Source organism: Calonectris borealis, chromosome 1 (genome assembly GCF_964195595.1).
Source record: "Calonectris borealis chromosome 1, bCalBor7.hap1.2, whole genome shotgun sequence".
In the NCBI taxonomy this organism is placed as follows: Eukaryota; Metazoa; Chordata; class Aves; order Procellariiformes; family Procellariidae; genus Calonectris; species Calonectris borealis.
The window spans coordinates 98,916,231-98,939,160 of NC_134312.1; the positions used below are offsets into that span (position 1 = coordinate 98,916,231).

Consider the following 22,930-nt stretch of genomic DNA (forward strand, 5'->3'; position numbering starts at 1 on the left):
TATTCATCTACTTTTAATTTTTGAAATCACAGTTCATCCGTTTTTTTTCTCTACCACTTGCAGAATCTTATTTTGGTTTTGTCTGTTTAAATGAAGTTCCTTTTTAACTTCTCAAAACAAAACTTAAAGGCATAATTTTGGGCAGGGCACTCTACTTAAGCTCCCGGTGCAAAATGTAAATACATTGAGCAGATGGCTACTATTATCCTGATAGGCTTTGAAAACTTCTGAAAGGTCAGTCCATAGGCCTTTTGAAAGGAAGAGTGTGTTGGACTGTCTCTTTGAATCACTTAAGTAATACTTTGTATATGCACACATACAGATTATTTATTTTAACAAGAATTGTGTGAAATGTTGTATCAACTTATGGGCATAAAATTATATTGTCATATGGTGTGAGACTTATTAAAAATATTAAGGAAAATGTGTCTAGAACTGTAATATGGTCTTAAAAGTGTATAATTATGCAATGGGGATGGAAACATCCAGTTCCATAAAAATTATTGCAAGGATTTTCTATGAGGTGCAGTTTTCAGCCTCAGTGTGTTACTGTTTAAGCAGCATATTTTGGAAGTATTAAAAAAGCAATTGTTAAACAAGAGAGCTTTTTCCCACTGTGTTCAGCTGCAACTTTTTGCACAGCAGTTCAACTGGCTATGAAACTGAGCGAACCAAAAATGCAGACCGGTGGAAAGCATGTCCAAAATCTAATCAGAGTGTATTTATGATGCATTTTTTTCCCTCCACAGTGAAGGAGAGTCTGGACTTCGAGCTTACTATTGGAATACATTCTGGGCACCACAAGACATGGTTGCTTCTCTTAAAAAATTAACCCCAGTGGAACAAAAAGAAATCAGAAGTAAACAAGCAGCTCACATGTTCAGCTCTTCTGGGGAGGAAGATTTTGATCTTGTTACAATGGAGCTTTTTGGTAACAATGTACCTGTCATTTAATACCTATTCTGTCTATTTTTCTTTCTCCAGTTTGTGTCTTTGGCTTGTGTGGCTGATGGTTATTAAATTTCAGTTTCAGATTCCACAGAATATGATGTGATGTTAAAATCAGGTAATTATTCTTCAATCCCAACTAATAACCCTTTGGGAAAAAAAAAGAATCCTGTACCATAAAAATGGCAGTTTCCCAGTTATTCTTGTACCTGTAGGGCCTACAAACTAAACCAAACTAGGGAACTCCCTGGCCTGTGCTTCAAATAAAGGCTGAGATGAAAATGCCTTACGGCTTTTATTCTGGTGTTCTGACTAGAATGGTTGAAATGTAATAGTTCTCACTGAACTGCAATGAGCTGTGGCTCCTTTTCTTGGCATCTTTTAAAAAGCTACTATATAAAATTATACATAATTTATTTGCCTTGTGACTAGATTATTTTGGTTATTCATAGTCAATGATCAGTCAAATACTGTAGAGCTTTAATTCCTTTTGCCTGGTCTCTCCATATCAAGCACACCTCAAGATTGGCTTCGTATTCTTAGCGTTCTCATTGCATGGAGAGGGATGAAGAGAAAATGGCAAAGAAAGCAGTAGGTTTCAAGCAGAGATGGTAGCAGTTGGAGCCAAGTCCCCTCCTGCTTGCTGAGTGTATGATGAGCCGATGGTGGTGAGGTGTTGTGCTTCCTTGGCCAGAGCAGGGGGAGAAGGTGATGCAGCCTGGTAGGGAAAAGGGAATGGAGTTGAAGAAGTAAGGGAAGAGGAGATTAAAGTAGTCAAGAAGTACGGGTAGGCGATTGTTGCCGCCTCTTCTGAAATTTTACCCAATAACTTAATTTATCTATCTTTCAACTTAACAGTTTTTCAGCCACTGATCTAGCTTCTTTTGTATAGCAGTATCCTTTGACCTGTATGCCAAGCCAGGTAACAACAAGACTCTAACTCTGATGAATCCCAAAAAGTCTTTTTATCAATGGAGGCTGCGAGTTCCTTCTAACTATGTGGTGAGACTGGTAGTTATAACTTTGCATGGTGTCACTCCAGAGAGCTGTGCATCACACCACTTATCAGCATATGATTTCCTTCTTCCTCTGCAGAACAAGATCATAACAAGGTATGATAGTACAGAACAAAGATGTTTTATTGAGCTGTACAGAAACTGTCTGAAACTGTCGTGATATCAAAATGATATCAAACAGACTTCCAAAATATAAGACTCCAAATACAACTTAATTAAAAATCTTGTATAAGGCTATAAAAAGATCTTCCGTATTATTCCTTCCCTCCCACCCCCAATGAATTATAAATTCCTGTGGGTTTTATTCTACATTATGACTAATTATTACTGGTTTAAATTTCATGCAGTTACTGTCACAACTCAAAAAGATACAGACTTTAATTTTTTTAGAGTATTGTATTCTATTACTTTTAAAACACATGTTTTATAGCAGTCCAGTCACAGGCAAATCCCTGTTCATAACAGGGGTGTTGTGTCTGTGGAAGGCTCCATCCCCAGCGCCACTGTGTAGTCCATTTGCATAAGTGAGATCAGATGATCTTGTAACCTGCAGTGGCCACACTGCTCCCACTTTTCGAGTCAAATTTCATGTATGGACATGTTATCCACCATGAACCTGTCTTCATTGACAAAATAAATAAGCAAGTTTTAGAATCTGAGGATGGATGGTTTTAAGGTGGGAAACTTTTTTTTTTTTAAAAAACTTTTTGGAAGAGGATAGCTGAGCATGCAGATTCAGTTAGCATTGTCTGAAATGCACTTATTTAGTAGTGCTTTAACTTACTTCAAATGAGTAGCTAGTCCTCTTCAGCTCTGTTAACAGGCTTTTGTCTCTCTCCTTATGCAACATTGTTGGCAGACTGTTAGAAAGCCAGGCATGGAGTAAGCACAGGGTTTTTGTAAGGAGTTAGTCTCAGTTTGTAGCATAGCATGGAGAATCCCGTTCCTGATGCTGGGCTGCATCTGCTCTGCTGCTGACTATGGGTTATTGCCAGGACTGTTACTCCATTGTGCGTTATTAGCAATGGCTCAGCTTTTTAGGAACCAGAAGAGTAGTCCGTCATGTGAAAGCACCTAGACGCTAGCAAAACTGACACAGGTGTATGATGTAACATGTTCAGAGAACATCAATGCAGTAAGCTTAAGACAGAAAGTTCCAGAACGTGCATTGATGTCTGCCTAACAAAGAACTGGAACAGAATTTGGTGACTGAAATGATGTTAAAAGCCCTATGGTACCTCAAAGATATTTGACTTTTTTGATTACTTTCTTTGCCAGCTTAGCAAATGTGTGGTTTTGCATATGCCTATTAGTTTTCTCCTTAAGCTAAAAGCAGCTAGTCACATGCTTAGGACAGACACAGTAGAACTAAAAATAATATCTCCAATATCCATGAGAGCCAGGAGTTATTGTGTTACAGCCATTATTCCCTGACGTCCAATTCTAGGATGACACACGGTGACTAAAAAGATTCTCATCAGTTTCTGTAAACTGCAGTAATACAGCTGTTCAGTGACAAATACTGAAGAGTGAGTGAGCTGAGATTGTGATACGTACTGTAAAAATAGGTGTCTCTTGTGGACAACTCTTCTCGTATGTGCTTGCCTTGCTTTTCTGATGATACTATGACAAAAGATACAGCTAGAAGATAAGCCAGGCTGTCAACTGGGTCAAGATGCTGAGATTTCTGTGTGGCAGTCAGAGGGGATTCAAATTGTTCATTTTAAAAAGGATTTGACAGGTATGAAAAAAGGATTTAATAATGTCTGCAAAAGAGAAGCAAACCACAGATCCGTTGTCTAGTGTCTCACATGAAATGGGAATAGGGAATAGCCTGCTAAAAGCAGAAGAGGAGTACTTTCAATTTAAGGTTCAAAAATTTGATTTTAATGCTGCCACTCTGGATCTCAGTGACAAGTCAAAGAACTTGATGCAGGGGTGTGATGGAAATAAATACTCTCTTACTATGAGGTCTGATCTTAATTGTTTTAATTTGCTCTGCATAGAAAATGAGAAAGCTGTTAGAAGTTTTTCACATGCAGATTTGTAAATTAATGAAAAGAAATCCAAAATATGCTGTGGATTTCAAAATGGAAGAAATAACATAAGAGTGAATTTACAGATGCAAGAAATAGCATCTCAAATTACAAGTGATAGTAAGTATTCAAGCTTCAGGATATAAATTCTCTCATCATTATTTAAACAAAAGAACAATAAGAAGAAATAGTTGCCATGCACGGGGCTCCACATCTTGTGTGACAGCTTTTGTGACATGAAACCAAGCTGAATGTTAATAGATTGGAAATGCTTTGGCCTTGTTATCTGCTGCATAGATGCTGCACAACACTGCTGCACTGCCACTTGTTGCCTTTTCAATGCTACCCGCTACCACTCAGTACCACTGTCACTACAGAAATAACATAATCTGGCACTGCCTTTTTGATGCTTCTACAGGTCTGAAAACTCCAGGGCACCTGTTAGGCAAGAGCATCTATGATGTTCACCCTGAGTAACTCAGCCTCAATGCTGGGAAACTCTAGCGTCTCCTGTTGTATCAACTGAGTGGAACAATAAAAGGGAAGTGGTAGCCAGGGCCATAATTCTGAAACACAGATGACCAGATCAGTGTTTCCTCTGCCCAGTTTCTCAGCAAAGATGACTGGAATGGGGGAATTTTTTTTTTTTTTTTAATGCAATATTTGTAATATTTCAGATGGTGTGGGTCTGGAGCCTGGACTCCTCCTGTTGTACGTTTAACTTCGTCAAGTAATGTAATGTTGCTTACCTTCTCACTGGACCGAAGAGAAGAAAGCAACACGTTAAAAGCTCACTTTCAAGCTGTTCCTAAAATCAGTAAGTAATTAATGGAAACAACCATCCGATGTACGCACACTTATTCCTCTTGTTGCCTCTAAAAAAGTTGATAATGCCTGAACATATCTGGGGGTAGGGAATGCTGGCATATAAGTCAGTGAATTGTCATTCCAATCCACTTAAAAAAAAATGACTGAGAACTGAACAGAGGATACCCTTTGGTCTGGGAGACTTTTCGTCTTCCTGATTACTATCCAAGCCATCTTTCCCAGACATTACTCTTACTACATGGGTAACACTGAGCAAAGGTAACAGAACAGCCAGCCGGATAGCACTACAGGCACTATATGTCTAGCCAAAGCTAGATAGACCCCGTGGCAGAGCAGCATTTTTATCAGTTTTGTCAATCTCTCCCCAGCTCAGGGAATGCATGTTTAATGAAAACGGAAAACAAGAGCAAACACTTACTTCTAATATGTCTTTGATCCTTTTCTGAAAGTACTTTTCAGTGTAGTTAGCTGCATAAGAAAAGTGTATTCAAGACCCAAGAAGTATATCCCAAACCCATGGAGTACTATGAATTTTGGAGGAATTCTGGGTGATTAGTGAAATATTTTGAATAACGATAAACCATAGTATCTTACAGGAGACTTAGGGGCTTCACAAGTGAAAGTTTAGCCTCAGTTGTTTGGTAAGGTCTAAGTGAAAGAATTTTGACAATTAAGCAAGTGACTATTTTTTAGCTTGTGGAACAAATAATAGGGGATAGCATGTGGATAAACTTCTCCAAAGCTTCCACATTTCAGCTTATGTCTCTGTGGATGCTGCTTAGGCAAATACTCATCCCATGCACATGGCAAATTAGAATTGCTTCATTGTTCTGAAGATGGGCACTCCAAATGATGTATAGCCCTGGTTGTGCCACAAAATTTTGCTATTTTCAAAATTGTCTTAATTTCTGTTATATTCATGTTTGCATTTACTATGTTACCTAAAGGAAGCCAAAAGCACTAAGTACTGGATATCTAAAAGAGTTCTCAGTAGAAAATAAAACCTCAGAGATATTGTTCAAATGTGACATGAATTTTCAGACTGAGAACTGACACAAAAACTTCCTAGTTTACGTGAAATTAAACAGAGGTTTCACTTCATTGGGCTGATTAGTTTTTAATTTTTGATAATGTCTACAGAAAGGTCAGAAGTAAATTGGAAGGGGGAGGTCTGTTATGTCCACACTTAATTGCTTCTTCCAGTTACCACAAAAGAACGTTTTTAAAAAAAATCCAGTCAGATGTGTTTTGTGCTTATCCTTAATTGTAATTTGATCCAAAAATAAGAGAAATTCAGAGTGATGGGGAAGTGGAAGTTACATGATTTTCTGTTAATACAGGCAAAACCTGAGTGTAATACTGTCACAACCCATTCTTCTAACTCTGTACATAGAGAAGGGTCCTAGCAAGTGAAGTAGGCTCTGCACTTTAGCCCAGCTGAGATAACTGTGTTCCTTGCTGATATATTTCTCCCCCAGTGTGTGGTGGTCGTTATATTTCCTGGAATGGGACACTGAGTTCCCCTTATTACCCAAGTTACTACCCACCAAACATTGACTGCAGCTGGATCATCAGAGTAAGTGCTGGGATCTCTTCTGAGTAGTGATAACTTTGCTTTATGTGATATAGACATAAAATTGGGAGAAATGGCTTTCCATGTGGGTGAAATGAAGGGAAAACAGACTAAGACCACTGCACCTGACTTCTTCTCAGGCACCCATTTCTTTCCTGCCCTATGTACAAGTGCCAACTATGGGAGGGAAACATTGCCAGCTTCCAAAAGGTTCAGTATTATTCATGACAGAAACAAAGTGGTGGGTAAGATGACAACTCCTAACAGCCAAAGAAAATTGCTAATAGTCAGGGCTTTGATTCTATGTCAGAAAAAAAAATGGTCATGCCTCATATGATGGAGACCACACTGTATTCCCCTGAAGTCTGCATAAACAGGACCTTCTCTTGCTCAGAAATTCAGCTCTGGATTTCCAGCAAGCCCTTTGGCAGGACTTAGAATCTGCTCATGATTTCCACCAACTTCCTGCTATGTTTATTTGTTGCTCCATTAAGCATTTCACTACTTTTTTGACTTTGCCTGGAAAAGGATGCTCTTCACATTTATGAGTTGGTAACAGTCTCTACCTTTCATCTGCTCAATGAAAATTATTAGCAGCTTGTAGCACAAAATTCTCATTTATATGCAGGAAAGGGAAGGAAAAGGCTTTCTAAAACAGAGAGGTCATAGCTAATGCAGTTGAGTGACCAGCTGCCATAGATATCTTAAATCTTCTATTTGACCTACAGCAACACATGGCAGTACAAACATAGCATGAACCTTAGACACAGTGCTTTGTGCTGGCTGCAGGAAGGCTTACACTCCTTTACCTGGCACAGTCTGGCCAAAGTTGGATCTAAAAAGATTTCTATACATGTTTAAAATGGCAAAGTTTTTTGGTTCTTCAAAGGTGCTTATTTGCATTATAAAAAAATGCAGTATTTTCAGTCTGATAATAAGTAAATCAAGATTTACCATCTTAGAAGCACATTTTGTGGATTTGTGTGTCAGGATATTTATCCTTTGATTTTTAGGCACCATTGCCTGGCTACAAGCTCTCATTAAAAATCCTCATAATACAAATTCAAGAGAAGTCTCCAGGGTCCAGTAAATGTGATAAAGACTGGTTAGAAATTGATGGGGTTAGGTGAGTAAATACACTACTTTATGACACGTTAATTTGCACTTTGATGTTCTGCGCAACATACTGTACTTAAGAAAAAACATTTCACCACTTCCAGTGCAGAAAGATACATTTCAACAAGAATTGGCATGCTTCCCCTGAATTTTGGCAGAATAATGTTCTGCCCTCATACCGAACATTTGTCATCATGTTAATTTAAGCATCCTGCTCTTTCTACAGTGTTAAGCATTTACTTACTTTGTTGTTCCCCTTAAGAGCAATGACATAGAAAACTGCAGGCTTTTATGCAGCTGAAGTTGAACTGTAAATTCCTGGCAATGGTCTTGACATGGGTGAAGAGCTTGTGTCATCTGAAGTTTCATTTTCTATACCAGTTACTCTTCAGGGAATGTAATTCTTTTCTGTAAATAAGAAAAATTGCAATGTGTGTGCTTAAAAAAACCCGAAACAAATTAAAAAACCCTAAAAACAAAACCCCAAAAACCACAACAAAACAGTACTCAGAGTGATTTGTCTTTTCGAAGGAGTGTATTGAAACCAGCAACAGCTGTTGGATTTGGCTGTATGACTCCATAACTGGATTTGTAGCCTTTTGGGTTTGCAAACCCAAATGGGAAATCTGAAGTCAAGCACACTTAGAAGTGGTTTATATTTGTAAGGTATATTCTGACATTGATCATCTTGCTCTATTGTGTTTCAAAGTCTGCTAGTCCCAGAAAAGTTGAGGAGTGGAAGGCATTTGTAAACAGACTTTTTAATACTTCTGTTGGGCTGCTTTAACACTAAAAAAATAGCTGATCTTTATTGTATTGTTTTAAAGCTTTTTGACATTAGTACCGTTCAGTAAAAGGAGAGGTAGCTGAATGGTAATGGTCAGTTTGGTTAGAAATTAATTATTCTCACTTTTGCCTTGCTAGATACTGTAAAGCTCTTTCAGAAAACAACAGAAACAGAGAATATGGCTATTCTGTTGCAATCAACTTCCATTCCGATGAACTGGTCACCCACAGGGGGTTTTATATTGAATACAAAGCCTTCAGTCACACAGATCGTAAGTGAATAAGCATGCACTTTAATTTTTAAGGAGAAACTTTCGAGAAACCACTCTTGACAGACCGACCGCATACAAATCGACCTGCTTTTTTCCTTAAACTAATTGCAAGAGAAAAATGTTTAAAATGTTATTATGTATTTAATTGAACAAATAGATGTACAAAATTAGATGAAAGGTGCTTTTAGAAGCTAGTACTTATTTTCTAACTTTTAACAACACTTCTGTAAAATGGGAAGTAAAATTTCCCAATTTCTGTTGATCTAATTATTTGGCATTTTTCTAACTAGTCTTAAAATAGCCAAGCTGCAACATGAAAATAATATGGTAGAGAGGCTCTAAGCATGAATCTTCTGCCAACAGGAGTTAACCATGAATAGTCAGTCTTTTCTTTAAAATTGCAACTCAGTGTGCTCTGGATCAACTTCCAGGTTTAGACAAACTATTTAAGTTTTCACTGAGAGTCAGTGAGGATCCCTGGCTACGCAGGTGTTGCAGAAATATGTCTAGGTTTCTTACAGACCTTCCTTGACTCCCCAGTCTCTGCGCTTCTGGAGCAGTGTTAGGTTTTTTTGTGGTTGTTGGGGTTTTTTGTTTTGGTTTGTTTTTTTTGGGGGGGGCACTTCCAGAGAGTGGAACGAGGATTTTCAGAAAGTATATATATTTACTTGTGATATTTCTTAGAAAAGATGCATCTGCAGCATATTCTTTGTAAATGCCTTCTCTTCAGTAGTTTCCAGCAACATTCCCTCTTTTTTTGTTTCTAAGCCAACCAACTTCTTTTTCCCAATTAACATCTAGGTAGCTGAAGTTCTCCACGATTTCAAGAGATCAGTTCAGTTTGCGAAAACTCTTCAGATCCTCAGCTTGCTTGACTGAGTGTAGTTCTCTTCATTGCTGACTTAGAAGTATTTATGTGTTAAGATCTCTGGTATAGATTCTTGCTTCATGCCTTTAGTTAGAAATAAGTGGCAGATTTTGTGGTCAGTCATTCTACAGGACTAGATTATTTTCAAGGATTTCTTTTTCCACCACCTGTGTATCTCTTTGTCCTGGAAAAAGTTACAAACTCTACTGTGTCCTGTGGGTACTCTGGTTACTGCCTCAAAAATGGTTCAGAGACCAGTCAAAGCCTAAGAATACCTTTTTCTACAGAGAAAATCCCCAGTCTTTATTGCGTGTACAAGTCTTTATTTTCTCTATGCTTTGTTCTGTTTCTATTGCTGAGCCAGCAAGCAGATGGCTAAAAGTCATGTAATCAGTCCTTAGTCACAGTCTTAAGGGTCTGTAATAAGACTCATCAGAAGGGGTAGATTAGCTGTGATGTGTCAGTATCAAGTCGATACAGTAAAGGCATTTGTGGAGGGCTATCTGAGAGAGCAGAATGTATTGAGAGCACTGGTCTTCCACAACAGCCTTGCCTGTAGCAATAGGAAGAAGGAGGAAAAAAAAAGATGCATTTTCTCCCACGTCTTTAGTACCTGCAGCCACACACATCAGATTAGCTTCTTCCTACTGTTGGGAGCCTACCAAAGCACAGTTATTAAAATCACAGGCTCTGCTCTCAGAGTTGACTTGGAAAGCAAATGCCAGCCATCAGCTGAATAACTTCAGAGAATGGTGAAGAGAACACAAGAGGGACTCTTGCTTTGAGCCTAGCGCTGGCTGTGTAGTGTGTGCTTTCCTCTCACTGGTGTCACATGCGAGGCAGTGAAGAGGACTAAATGACTCCATATCAGAACTGATTAAATAAATATGGGACATACGTGTTTGGTCCTTCAATTTCATTTAGCTCTTAATTTCCATGTGGTGCTAGAGGGGAAAAAGTTTAAGTTGACTTGACCTGGGCAGAAACAGGAATTTTTTTGCTACTTGTTCTTCCACAGATCGTCTATCTGTGTGTGTAAGCCAATGTCTGGGGCTGGATCCTTTTGCTGGCACATCTGAAAAAGTGGAAGAGAACAAACATTTTTGATGTATTGCAAAGAAGCACCTTAGTATCAATACTAATTGTTAGTTTAAGTGAAAGTGAAATTCTTGGTGAAAGGCTGTTTCGTAATGAAATTGCTAGGTTTGAAAAGTGTTTGATAAAAGCACTTATTCACATCAGACGTGAAGTTGGAGTGTAGTAGCACAGAGATTAATTTCTACAACATTTTAATATCAGGAAATTTGTAGTTATAATATTAAGGAGAATGCCTAGTTTTGGTCCCCTCTCCCCCCACCCACCCCTTGGATGCTCCTGTGTAAAATATATTACCTTAACAAATTCAAGAGGTGTTCACTATCAGTAGCAATTATGTATCTGTGCTGAATCACTCTCAACCCTTAGAGTGAGGCTGTGAATGTGAATTTAATTTTCTAATTCCTTTTTTGGATGATTCATTTAATTCAGACTGCTTGACAAAAATCTTTGGCAGATTATACCAAGTAAGATAGCATTTCCTTTTTTAACATTCAATTTAGTTTTTAAATGATACTAGCCTTGGTTTTTAATAGCCATTTTAATACTTCTTCATGGTACAGTCCTGTGTTAATGCATTTAGACTGTGACAGCATTTCTAGTGCCATTAATTTCTTATTTTTCTAGCTTGTCCTTAGATGTGTAAATAGAACATTCATTCCTTCAAGCAATCAGTCTGAAGGCTAGAAAGGCTGCTGAGATGGTAGTGATGAATTAGATTGTAGTAGGGCAATTATCTCTTGTTTGTGTTCTTCTGTAAACAGTTTGTTCTAGGAAGTTTAGAGACTGGCTGAAATTATCTCTAAAATATTGGTGGCTATCTTTAAGATCACATGAAGGATGTGGGTGAAGATCTAAAAGTCTGGAGAAGAGGTTGTGTAATGCATCTCTTTAAAGAGTGAGAGAACAGAAAAAATGAGAAGGAAATTTTACCCCAATCTTTACAAGTTAAGCTTCCAAAAAAAAAATTAAGCAACAAGTGGTCATACTAAACTATTTGTAAACAGTTAAAAAAGTATTAAAAAGCAGCATGGAGTTTTTAATTTTGTTTTAGTTCTCTGCTGTGAGCGGATAAACAGAGGAGAAGTTGTACTTTGACACTGTCTTGTGTGACAAACTTATCAGGAAGTAAAGGAAACACAGTGAGAAAAAAAATACAGAAAACTGTTTCCAGAGAATGGCTGCCAATGGCTCATTACCAAAATGGAAGGATATTTTCATTGTCATTCTGCCAGTATTTGTTATGGGACATCTCATAATTTTTGCTAGTGATCTAAATGATGGATTAGAGAAGATGCTTATGAAAAAGGAAAAGTGCCACACTATAGAAAGATGGATGTATTTATAAATGATCCTGACAAGCTGGAGAATGTGTATGGAGAAAATGATATTCCATTCAATAAAGACAAGATCTGAACTTAGGTAATCAAATACATATGTGGATTGCCTAAGTTGCTTTTCTGCTGAAAAATGGCTGGGGGGTGATAGTGGCTCAAAAGCTGACTTCAGAGTCACAAAGTCATACAATTTTCTCTGTGTGTTTTGTGTTTGTTTGGTGTTTTGTTGTTTGGTTTTTTTAAAGTGTCATGCTAGGATGTAAGACAGGAGTTTGAAAAGATCTTCCCAGTCACCAGTGGGAAGGCTTCAGCTAGAGTATTGTATCCAAATTGGGCACTGCACATCAAAGAAGATAAAGAACAATGAAGAGATGCCAGAAAGAGTGACCAGAAGGTAATCCAAGGTCAGAGAGTGCAGCACAGGTTAGATAATGCAACAAGTCTCTCTGTCACTAAGGCTATAAAAAACCGAGGTAAACTAAAACTCTGGCAGAGATGGCACAGTAACATCAAGGTGACCTCTGGTAGAGAGTGTAGCACATGGCCGCTAGACAGCTGTTTGGTTTATAAAGCATTTACAGACCTTTCTTCTTCAGGTTGTAATCCAGAACAGTTGAACTGTGGTGATGGGAAGTGTAAGCATCTCTATAAGACTTGTAAAGATAATGACAGCTGTGGGGAGGACAGTGATGAAAACAACTGCTGTAAGTGTATATTTTTAGCTATTTTCCAAAAGATGGTGGAAGGCAGAAGCAGTAATATGCTTATTTTAATGGATAAATGTAGTATTTCTATATATTTAGTCATAGCACAAAGTACAAGTTTCATAATAGTGAAAACAAAACATACAGAGTATAACTAGTTCTTGGGAGAGTCTAGACAAGAAATTAATGAAGCAAAATCCAAGATAACAGTGATTTTAATTAGAGCACCTAACCACAGCTTGCTGGTGATCCTGTAAGAAGAGCACTTTTTCCCCAACTGCTGCCAGATCAGTACCAAATAATGTATGGGGGAGAGACATAATAGCTTTGGGACTTTTGCCCTTTGCCACACACACGGTCTCTTTACTGGATACACCATGGTTATGGACATTGCTGGTACTACTGTCTCCCTAGTGACTTGCTGCATTTTGCCTTTATAATTTTTGCCTTGCTTTGAATCCTAGGTCCTTGAGGTAGCCAGGAGTATGTCCTGGTTTGTTGAAAAAAAAAAATCCCTACCACTGTTTAGAGATCACTGTAAACAATTGATAATAAGAATGATAGTAATAGAAGTCTATTGCTGAGATCTGTCAGGATTCCCACATAGTAAACTGATAGTCCTTAGCCAAAAATTTCTTGGAGGGAGATATAAAGCTCTTCCACAATTTTCTCAACTTTCACTTTAAAGCAAAAAAGTTGACTTCCAGATGATATCTGCTGTAAAGATTTATAATTTGTAATGCCAGTAGCGCTAGTGAAGGTAAAACAACAGATCTGACAAGCCTAGCTTGCTCAGTTTAGAGTTAAGTAAAATGGGAGTGAGGACAGTTGGAGGCTTTTCTGTCTTTCTTCATGGACAGTGGAGACTGAAATTAGCATGATCATTAATCAGAGTGGAACGTTCCCCCTGTCCCCTCTCCATAAAGGGATCCGTTTACACCAGTACAGACTATGACTTCAAGCAGACTGGAATGTGTAGTTCTGAACAACTTTCACCACTGAGTAGGTTGAATGTGCAAGGTTTTTTTAATCACTTGAAATCATGGCTCCAAACATGTGACGCTATCTTCTCTCTCTTATTTCAGCCTACAAAAGTTGCTCCCCTTATGCATACAAATGCCTCAATGGAAAATGCTTGCTGAAACCAAATCCTGAGTGTGATGGGAAAAGAGACTGTGCAGATGGATCTGATGAAATGAACTGTGGTGTGGTAACATTTATTTAAAAATTAGTTAATGACTTGGGAAATCAAGTCAGGAATTTGTGCTATGGTCAAGCATTATTGAATTAAGAACTGATTAAATCAGATGTGAATTTAAAAAAAACGAATCTCCTGGTAACATCTGTATGAAAATATCTGTCTTGAATTTTGCACTGTTTCATTTTAAATCCACTGATCCATTCTGTCTGTGATGACTTATTTCAAGCAATGCACACTACCAGGTTAAGCTGGTAGGTCTCAGGGCTTGTTTGAGCTCAACGAAATGCAGTCAAGGAGCTGTGTATGTAAGGAGGGAAAAGATAGGAGATTTTATTCAAGTGAACTTTTGAAAACAACCCAGCTTCGAATTGTGCTTAAATGTCTTTTTGAGTTACTAACCTCTTTGGAAAGCTGTAAGGGGGGATAGGCAGTGATTGGTTTATTCCTGACCTGCCCATTGAGTGAAAATGGGCAAGTACCCTTACCTTTTTACCAATTGCACAGTAAGAAAACACTCTTTTTCCAAAAGCTTTGAGGCCTATGGATAAAAATTTATGTATGAAGCATAACAAAGTGAAATGACCTTGTGTTTTTTGTTACTATTTTATTCAATTATTTCTATCAGCTTGTGGAAGACACCAGCTTAAGAAAAACAGAATTGTTGGAGGCGAAGATGCAAGATCTGGAAAGTGGCCTTGGCAAGCAAGTTTACAGATGGGAGCACACGGCCATGTATGTGGCGCATCTATTATTTCCAGTAGGTGGCTCATATCTGCTGCCCATTGCTTCCTGGATTCTGATTCTGTGAGGTATGAAGAAGTTATACTGTCATAGAGTATTTGCAGTTTAATAACCTTACAGTGTTGCTTTAAAAAGTCTGCAGTAGCTATTCCTTGGCCTTTTCTCCCAAGGAAAGGACTATTTATTGATAAGTAGAGTTGTAAAACTCACCAATATTCAGTTTAGGTAGGGTAAATTGAAAAGACATACCTCCTATATGTGCCAAGGAGGAAATAGAGTTTAATAATACACTTTTCTGACTTCCAAAGCATGGTGCATTGCAAGGTATTGGTCTTGTCGCTCCAAGAAATTATTTTCAAAATGGTAAGTAAAACCATTACTTAATGTTTTAGGAGACAGAGACCACAGTGCATCTACCTTCCTAAGTGGTATTCTACTCCATTCACTTTGGTTTTGATGAATCTCATCAAATACCAAAAAGTAGACGAAATGGAGTGAACTGACACTGCATTACTTTCCAATGGGATGTTCTAAAAACATTCTCTTTACAGATACTCTGCTCCTTCAGGATGGAGAGCATATATGGGCTTACATACTATTAATGAAAAAAGCAATCGTGTAGCTATGAGATCAATCAAAAGGATTATTGTCCACCCACAGTATGACCAATCTATCTCAGACTATGACATTGCCCTGTTGGAAATGGAGACGCCTGTATTCTTCAGTGAGCTGGTACAGCCCATTTGTTTACCCAGCACCTCTAGAGTATTTGTTTATGGAACTGTCTGCTATGTAACTGGCTGGGGAGCCATAAAAGAAAATAGTATGTTCATTTCCTGGATATACTTCTTGCAAGTTTGGCTTAATTTTAAACTCTGAAAATTAATTTTAAACAATGAAATATTTATAGTCGTAAGAAAAAATACCTGTGGTTTACTTAGTAGGTCTATAAAAAGCTAGAAAATATCTGCTATATTCACAGCTACAGTCTGTGAATTCTGAATTTTTGCTTGGATAGCAGGTGATAAACGCCAATATGCGTGCTTGGGTGTCACAGACCATCGAAAAGCAAATAATCATAGATTTATAGAAATGTGCCCCTTTTCATGCTCATGGTAATTCTGGCTTTCTTAATATGCCTTTTAAAAAAAAAGATTTAAATCTACATAATAACGTAATAGCCTAATGAAGTGCAAAAGGCTTCACAATTGATGCCTTCTTACAATGTCTTGCTTTTTAACAAAATGATGGAGGAAATATTTAAAAATCAGTATAGTGGTATGTGAAAAAAACATATTTTCTATCTTACCTGTTTCATTCCCAACCCACCCTCAAAGCCAAATGAGCAAGCAAACCAAAACCCAGTACTTCCTCTGATCATCCAGGTATTGAAAATGTTATGCTCACTGTTGAGCCAAAATATGACTGAGGATATTTAGTTCACAATGAAACCTTATGCCAATACTATAGTACAGAATTAAGCTCTTAACATCATTTGTGACTTACAGGCTTGATTTTTTAAATTATTTAACCTCCCCCCCCATCAGCTTCTTTCCTTAGGTCCTTCCCTACAAGTGAGAGGATGGAGAAGAATGTAGAAATTTCATTTACTAGGACTTGGACAATGTTTGGAGCACAAATAACAACAAAAAGCTTTGGGCATAATTTGAAATGGCATTCAAAATTAGTCACATTGTGTGGAATCCTGTAAAATACTCATAATTTCCATGGCTTTTTTTTTACTACTTTGTGGCAGAAGATGCTCATAAGGATAAAGACTAAGGAAATGGAAAGGTGGTGCATAGAGACCTCTACGTCTGGAGGGTAGTGTAGACAACAGCTTTCAAAAGCTGAGGGCAGGCAGCAATTGAAGGGAGGGCAATTACTCTCCTGCCATCAGCTGGGTAGATTTTGAGTTTAGAGCAATTCTCTTTTGTTTTGACAAGTGGTATCTCTATTAGAAATCTGTACCACCATAACCTCTGCAATACCATTTGTATTTTTTCTAGGTCATCTTGCCAAAACACTGCAGGAAGTTCAAGTGAGAATAATTAACCAAAGTGTCTGCAACAAGCTGTATGATGAGCTTATCACATCACGTATGCTGTGTGCTGGGAATCTTAATGGTGGCGTTGATGCGTGCCAGGTAATTTGGAACTTGTAGAGAAACTACTAAGGAATATTTGCTTTCATTGGAAAACAGTTCAGAATTGTGGGTTGTTTGTGTTTTCTTTTTTTCTTAGTAATAGAGTGAGATGTCTTGAGTGTATGGTTAATTTAACATGGCAGTTAAAAGCTCTCCAAAATAAAAAAAGAAATTTAGCATAGATAATCTCTGAATCTCTTGAGAAATGTTGCTTTGCAAAGATAAGGGATAAAATGTGTCGAAAAGAATTCTTTTTCCTCTTCAACAGTTACGTTTCCTACAAAAGAACAGAGATGTAAGGGTAAAGGGAATAAAGTTAGGGCCATCTATGATTTTTGCTATTCATGTTGATTTTTTTCCTTTTTTTATGTCTGGGTGTGGGATTAATAAAATACTGTAACAGCATGATGAGTAATGTATTGTTGCAGTTACAAAGAAATACAAAAGGTAAGCTAGGTTTGGTAAATGCAGTTGCAATGCTGCCTTTTAGTTTCATATATTCCTTCAGGGGTATAATTACAAGTTTTGATTACATCATGGTGTTGTAAGTTATATGACCTAGTTTATTTGCTCACATACAATCAGAAACTGCTCTTTGGACCTACTCAACTGTCTTGACTCTGCCTTCTTTTTCCTTCTCAGTTGTTGAACTATTGTGTACTTTATCAGTATTTAAACTTATTATGATGAATATCCACTTTCAAAATTACAAACATGATCATTATACCAGTTACTGTGTAAAGGGAGAGAAATGTTTGACTGATTTTAGACTGTGGTAATTTGATAGAATTTTTCAGCAATATATAAATTTTACTATTTTAATGTAATAGAATATTTTTTGCAATATCATATCTCTTAATAGGTCAAACTTCTTTATACACAACACACTATTTGCAAGATCTTCCTGCAGTCTCTAAGTTCTAATTCAATGAGTTATTATTTTGGTTAACTTTATGTGCAGTTTGTGTATAACCTTAGACTTTGGAATTGTTTTGCAAAACATGTTGTTTTAGAGGCTTGATGTTCCTCCAAAAAAAGTGTTGTTTAAGAAATGCCCTTGAATTTTTAGATGGACATTTTAACCAATTCGGCTATATATACCTTATCAGTCACTCCAGTTTCTAACATAATATGCTGTGTTTGAGTCCTAGCGTGCTGGCCCTCTGGGCCTTTAAGTTCTTAGTCTGAGTAGCATCTTTGCTACTTCTTTCTTTTCAGTCACTGGTATATTTCTTCTGCAGTGCTGGAGAGGAATGATGTTGGTAGTTCGGGAAATCCCCACAGTGCCCTGAAACCCTTTTTTCTACAGTTCCAGACTTGTGGGCATTCTGATTTGTTTCATTTCTTCATGGACACATAAGCTGTGCATGTACTGCACAGGTTATGTGACGCTTCCAAACATCTTTCATCTTTAAAAGATGTGGTACTTACAGAGAGAAATAAAACATTTACTCTTTCAGACTCTGTTTTCTTATCACTCTAGGATGTTTTTTGGTCTTGGTTCCTCTTTTTAGCATCCTTCCTCTCTACCAGCATGCAGCCCCTTCGGTCTTTCAGAACTGGCTTTGTAATGGGCCGGAGTATATAGCCTGCTTTCTCAAGTCACTTTGAGATCAGCCTCTTGGACTATCAAAATTGCCAGTAGGACAGCAGCCTGAGAGAGAAGAACAACTGTTCTGGCTTCTTTTCTTATCTCTAGATAATTTTGTTTGGTTGGGTGACGAAGGCTTTCTGTTGTTACTCTTTTCTCGGTACATGGCTTTCTTCTGACCTCTTCCATGTTTTAGCTCCAACTGGGGACAGCAAACAAACCCCAGGGACAACTTGGAGGCTGCCAACTGCCATGTATGCGTAAGGAACAGCTGCAGAGATGAGCTGCATTCATAACTGCTCGGAGTTATGTGAACTGGTCTGTTCACCGAAGGCATACAAGGTTAAAACAATGAAGGGCACAAAGCATTTGTGAGCCCAAATGCATTTTGATACTGTGAACTGAACTAAATGGGAATTTTTACTTTTCTACATTGCTGTACAGAGCTGCATCTTCCCATTGAGAAGCCAGTGCTTATTTGCACATTCCTTAGTCTTTGTTCTTCGTCTCCCTCTATGAATGTAGACACAGTCTTGATTATGAAGATAATGCTTAATTGTGCCTTGTTTGGTTTCTGTTGGTGTCGTGGTTTAACCCCAGCCAGCAAAAATAAACGCCACGCAGCCGCTCGATCACCCCCCCCCTGGTGGGATGGGGGAGAGAATTGGGAGGGCACAAGTAGGAAAGCTCCCGGGTTGAGATAAAAACAGTTTAATAATTGAAATAAAACTAAGTAGAACAGTAATAATAACAGTGAGAACAACAACAATAACAGAATACACAAAGCAGGCAATGCACAACACAACCGCTCACCGACCGCCGACCGCGTGTCACGAACGGGGGGCGAGCCCCCCCACACACCTGGTTTTTATACTGAGCATGATGTCACATGGTATAGAATACCCCATTGGCCAGCTGGGTCCACCACCCCGGCTGTGCTCCCCCCTCCCGGTGCAAGCATCACCCAGCAACAGCCAAAGCATCAATGGGCCATCAACGCCCCTTTCACACCGAACCCAAAACACAGCACACCCCCCAGGCTACTGGGAAGAAAGTTAACCCTGTCCCAGCTGGAACCAGGACAATATCCACCCCTTATTCTATACCATCTACATCATGCCCAGGTCTCACATTTTCCCATACATTCCAATTAGTCACCGCTACTTTTCCCTGCCTTTTGATATATACGCACACAGAGATATCATTCCCTTAGTCCATGGGCCATCCCTCTAAAACGTCCGTTGAGTTCATGTAGTCCATGACTTCGGGTTCCACCTGTCGTAACAGTCTTGCAGGGCAGGAGAGATGGTGTGTGGTGTCGGGCTCTTGCATGCGGAGGCCAGTTCTGGGCGCTCGTCTGGTTCTATCATTGTTGCACCTTGCTCAGTTTCATTGGCGTTCATCCTAAATTAATCTGGGTGATTCTTACTGTAATACTGTTAATATGGCATATGGTAACCATAAAAGTGATGACATACAGTACTATGTAATAACTAACATCGTACAATTCAGTTCATTGGCTATTTTCACCCAAAATTAAATCCCCCTGAGGTGCACACCGGACTTCCCCATCCTTTCTCATCACCCACCAAGTGCACCCAGGTCCCTGAGCAAAAGCAATCCCACGGATGGGTTTTCCCTTGCCAGAGGCAGGAGCAACCCAGACCGTCTTCCCCAGCATATTTCTCATATGCACGACAGGGACTTTATCCCCCTCTACAGCACGTAAGGGTTTGGATTGGGCAGGGCCAGCTCGAGTGACAGATCCCCTAGTGTTCACTAACCAGGTGGCCTTTGCTAAATGTGTGTCCCAATGCTTGAATGTCCCACCACCCATTGCCCTCAGTGTTGTCTTTAACAGCCCGTTGTATCGTTCAATTTTTCCGGAGGCTGGTGCATGGTAGGGGATGTGATAGACCCACTCAATGCCGTGCTCTTTGGCCCAGGTGTCTATGGGGGCGTTTCGGAAGTGAGTCCCGTTGTCTGACTCAATTCTTTCTGGGGTGCCATGTCGCCACAGGATTTGCTTTTCAAGGCCCAGGATGGTGTTCCGGGCGGTGGCATGGGGCACAGGATATGTTTCCAGCCATCTGGTGGTTGCTTCCACCATGGTGAGCACATAGCGCTTGCCCTGTCGGGTTTGTGGGAGCGTGATATAATCAATCTGCCAAGCCTCCCCATATTTATACTTCAACCATCGTCCTCCATACCAAAGAGGCTTTACTCGCTTGGCTTGCTTGATTGCAGCGCATGTTTCACATTCGTGGATAACCTGTGCAATAGTGTCCATGGTTAAGTCCACCCCTCGATCACGAGCCCATCTATATGTTGCATCTCTCCCTTGGTGGCCTGAAGTGTCATGGGCCCACCGAGCTATAAATAATTCACCCTTATGTTGCCAGTCCAGATCTACCTGAGCTACTTCGATCTTGGCAGCCTGATCCACCTGCTGGTTGTTTTGGTGCTCTTCACTGGCCCGACTCTTGGGTACGTGAGCATCTACGTGACGTACTTTTACAGTCAGGTTCTCTACCTGGGCAGCAATATCTTGCCACAATGCGGCAGCCCAGATGGGTTTACCTCTGCGCTGCCAGTTGTTCTGCTTCCACTGCTGCAACCACCCCCACAGGGCATTTGCCACCATCCATGAGTCAGTATAGAGATAAAGTACTGGCCATTTTTCTCGTTCGGCAATGCCCAAGGCCAGCTGGATGGCTTTCACCTCTGCAAACTGACTCGATTCACCTTCTCCTTCAGCAGTTTCTGCAACTTGGCGTATGGGACTCCATACCGCAGCCTTCCATCTCCGATGTTTTCCCACAAGGCGACAGGACCCATCCGTGAACAGGGCATATTGCTTCTCGTTTTCTGGTAGTTTGCTATATGGTGGGGCCTCTTCAGCACGCATCACCTCCTCCTCTGGGGATATTCCAAAATCTTTGCCTTCTGGCCAGTTCGTGATCACCTCCAAGATTCCTGGGCGACTGGGGTTTCCTATTCGGGCCCGTTGTGTGATCAGCGCGACCCACTTACTCCACGTAGCATCAGTTGCATGATGTGTAGAGGGGACGCTCCCTTTGAACATCCAGCCCAGCACCGGCAGTCGGGGTGCCAGGAGGAGCTGTGCTTCAGTGCCAACCACTTCCGAAGCAGCTTGAACCCCTTCATATGCTGCCAATATCTCCTTCTCAGTTGGAGTGTAGCGGGCCTCGGATCCTCTGTATCCCCGACTCCAGAACCCTAAGGGTCGACCTCGAGTCTCCCCTGGTGCTTTCTGCCAGAGGCTCCAGGTAGGACCATTCTCCCCGGCTGCGGTGTAGAGCACATTCTTCACATCTTGTCCTGCCCGGACTGGCCCAAGGGCTACTGCCTGAACTATCTCCTGTTTAATTTGCTCAAATGCTTGTCGTTGCTCAGGGCCCCATCTGAAGTCGTTCTTCTTCCTGGTCACGTGATAGAGAGGGCTTACGATCTGACTGTAATTTGGAATATGCATTCTCCAAAAGCCCACAACGCCTAAGAAAGCTTGCGTTTCCTTTTTGTTAGTTGGTGGAGACATGGCTGTTATTTTATTGATCACATCTGTTGGGATCTGACGACGTCCATCTTGCCATTTTATTCCTAAAAACTGGATCTCCTGTGCAGGTCCCTTGACCTTACTTCGTTTTATTGCAAAGCCGGCCTTCAGAAGGATTTGGACTATTCTCTCCCCTTTCTTGAAAACTTCCTCTGCTGTGTTGCCCCACACGATGATGTCATCAATGTACTGCAGGTGTTCTGGAGCCTCACCCTGTTCCAGTGCGGTGTGGATCAGTCCATGGCAAATGGTAGGGCTGTGTTTCCACCCCTGGGGCAGTCGGTTCCAGGTGTACTGGACACCCCTCCAAGTGAAAGCAAACTGTGGCCTGCACTCTGCCGCCAAAGGGATGGAGAAGAAGGCATTAGCGACATCAATGGTGGCGTACCACTTGGCTGCCTTCGACTCCAGTTCGTATTGAAGTTCCAGCATGTCCGGCACAGCAGCACTCAGTGGTGGCGTCACTTCGTTCAGGCCACGGTAGTCTACTGTTAGCCTCCACTCTCCATTGGACTTTCGCACTGGCCATATGGGACTGTTAAAGGGTGAGCGAGTCTTACTGATCACTCCTTGGCTCTCCAGTCGACGAATCAGCTCATGGATGGGGATCAAGGAGTCTCGGTTGGTGCGGTATTGCCGCCGGTGCACTGTTGTGGTAGCGGTCGGCACCTGTTGTTCTTGGACCTTTAACAACCCCACAACAGAAGGGTCCTCTGAGAGACCGGGCAAGGTGGACAGCTGTTTAATTTCCTCCGTCTCCAGGGCAGCTATACCAAAAGCCCACCGGTACCCTTTTGGGTCCTTGAAATACCCTCTCCTGAGGTAGTCTATGCCAAGGATGCACGGAGCTTCTGGGCCTGTCACAATGGGGTGCTTCTGCCACTCATTCCCGGTTAGACTTACTTCCGCCTCCAACACAGTTAACTCTTGGGATCCCCCTGTCACTCCAGAAATACAAATGGGTTCTGCCCCTTTATAGCCTGATGGCATCAGGGTACACTGCGCACCGGTGTCTACGAGAGCCTTATATTCTTGTGGATCTGATGTGCCAGGCCATCGAATCCGCACAGTCCAGTAAACCCGGTTGTCCCTTTC

General features: G+C 40.3%; 1 protein-coding gene across 1 annotated transcript in view; it reads left to right on the forward strand.

Moving 5' to 3' along the window:
• LOC142090762 (suppressor of tumorigenicity 14 protein-like) overlaps nt 1–22,930 on the forward strand; it is a 28,651-nt gene that overhangs the window by 2,607 nt on the left and 3,114 nt on the right. The window contains exons 5-16 of the mRNA XM_075169125.1: nt 750–931; nt 1,028–1,066; nt 1,841–2,060; nt 4,678–4,817; nt 6,307–6,404; nt 7,415–7,527; nt 8,442–8,575; nt 12,472–12,579; nt 13,665–13,784; nt 14,406–14,589; nt 15,073–15,344; nt 16,531–16,667. Of these exons, the coding sequence (XP_075025226.1) occupies nt 750–931; nt 1,028–1,066; nt 1,841–2,060; nt 4,678–4,817; nt 6,307–6,404; nt 7,415–7,527; nt 8,442–8,575; nt 12,472–12,579; nt 13,665–13,784; nt 14,406–14,589; nt 15,073–15,344; nt 16,531–16,667 (1,747 nt within the window). The remainder of the gene's footprint in view (nt 1–749; nt 932–1,027; nt 1,067–1,840; nt 2,061–4,677; nt 4,818–6,306; nt 6,405–7,414; nt 7,528–8,441; nt 8,576–12,471; nt 12,580–13,664; nt 13,785–14,405; nt 14,590–15,072; nt 15,345–16,530; nt 16,668–22,930) is intronic.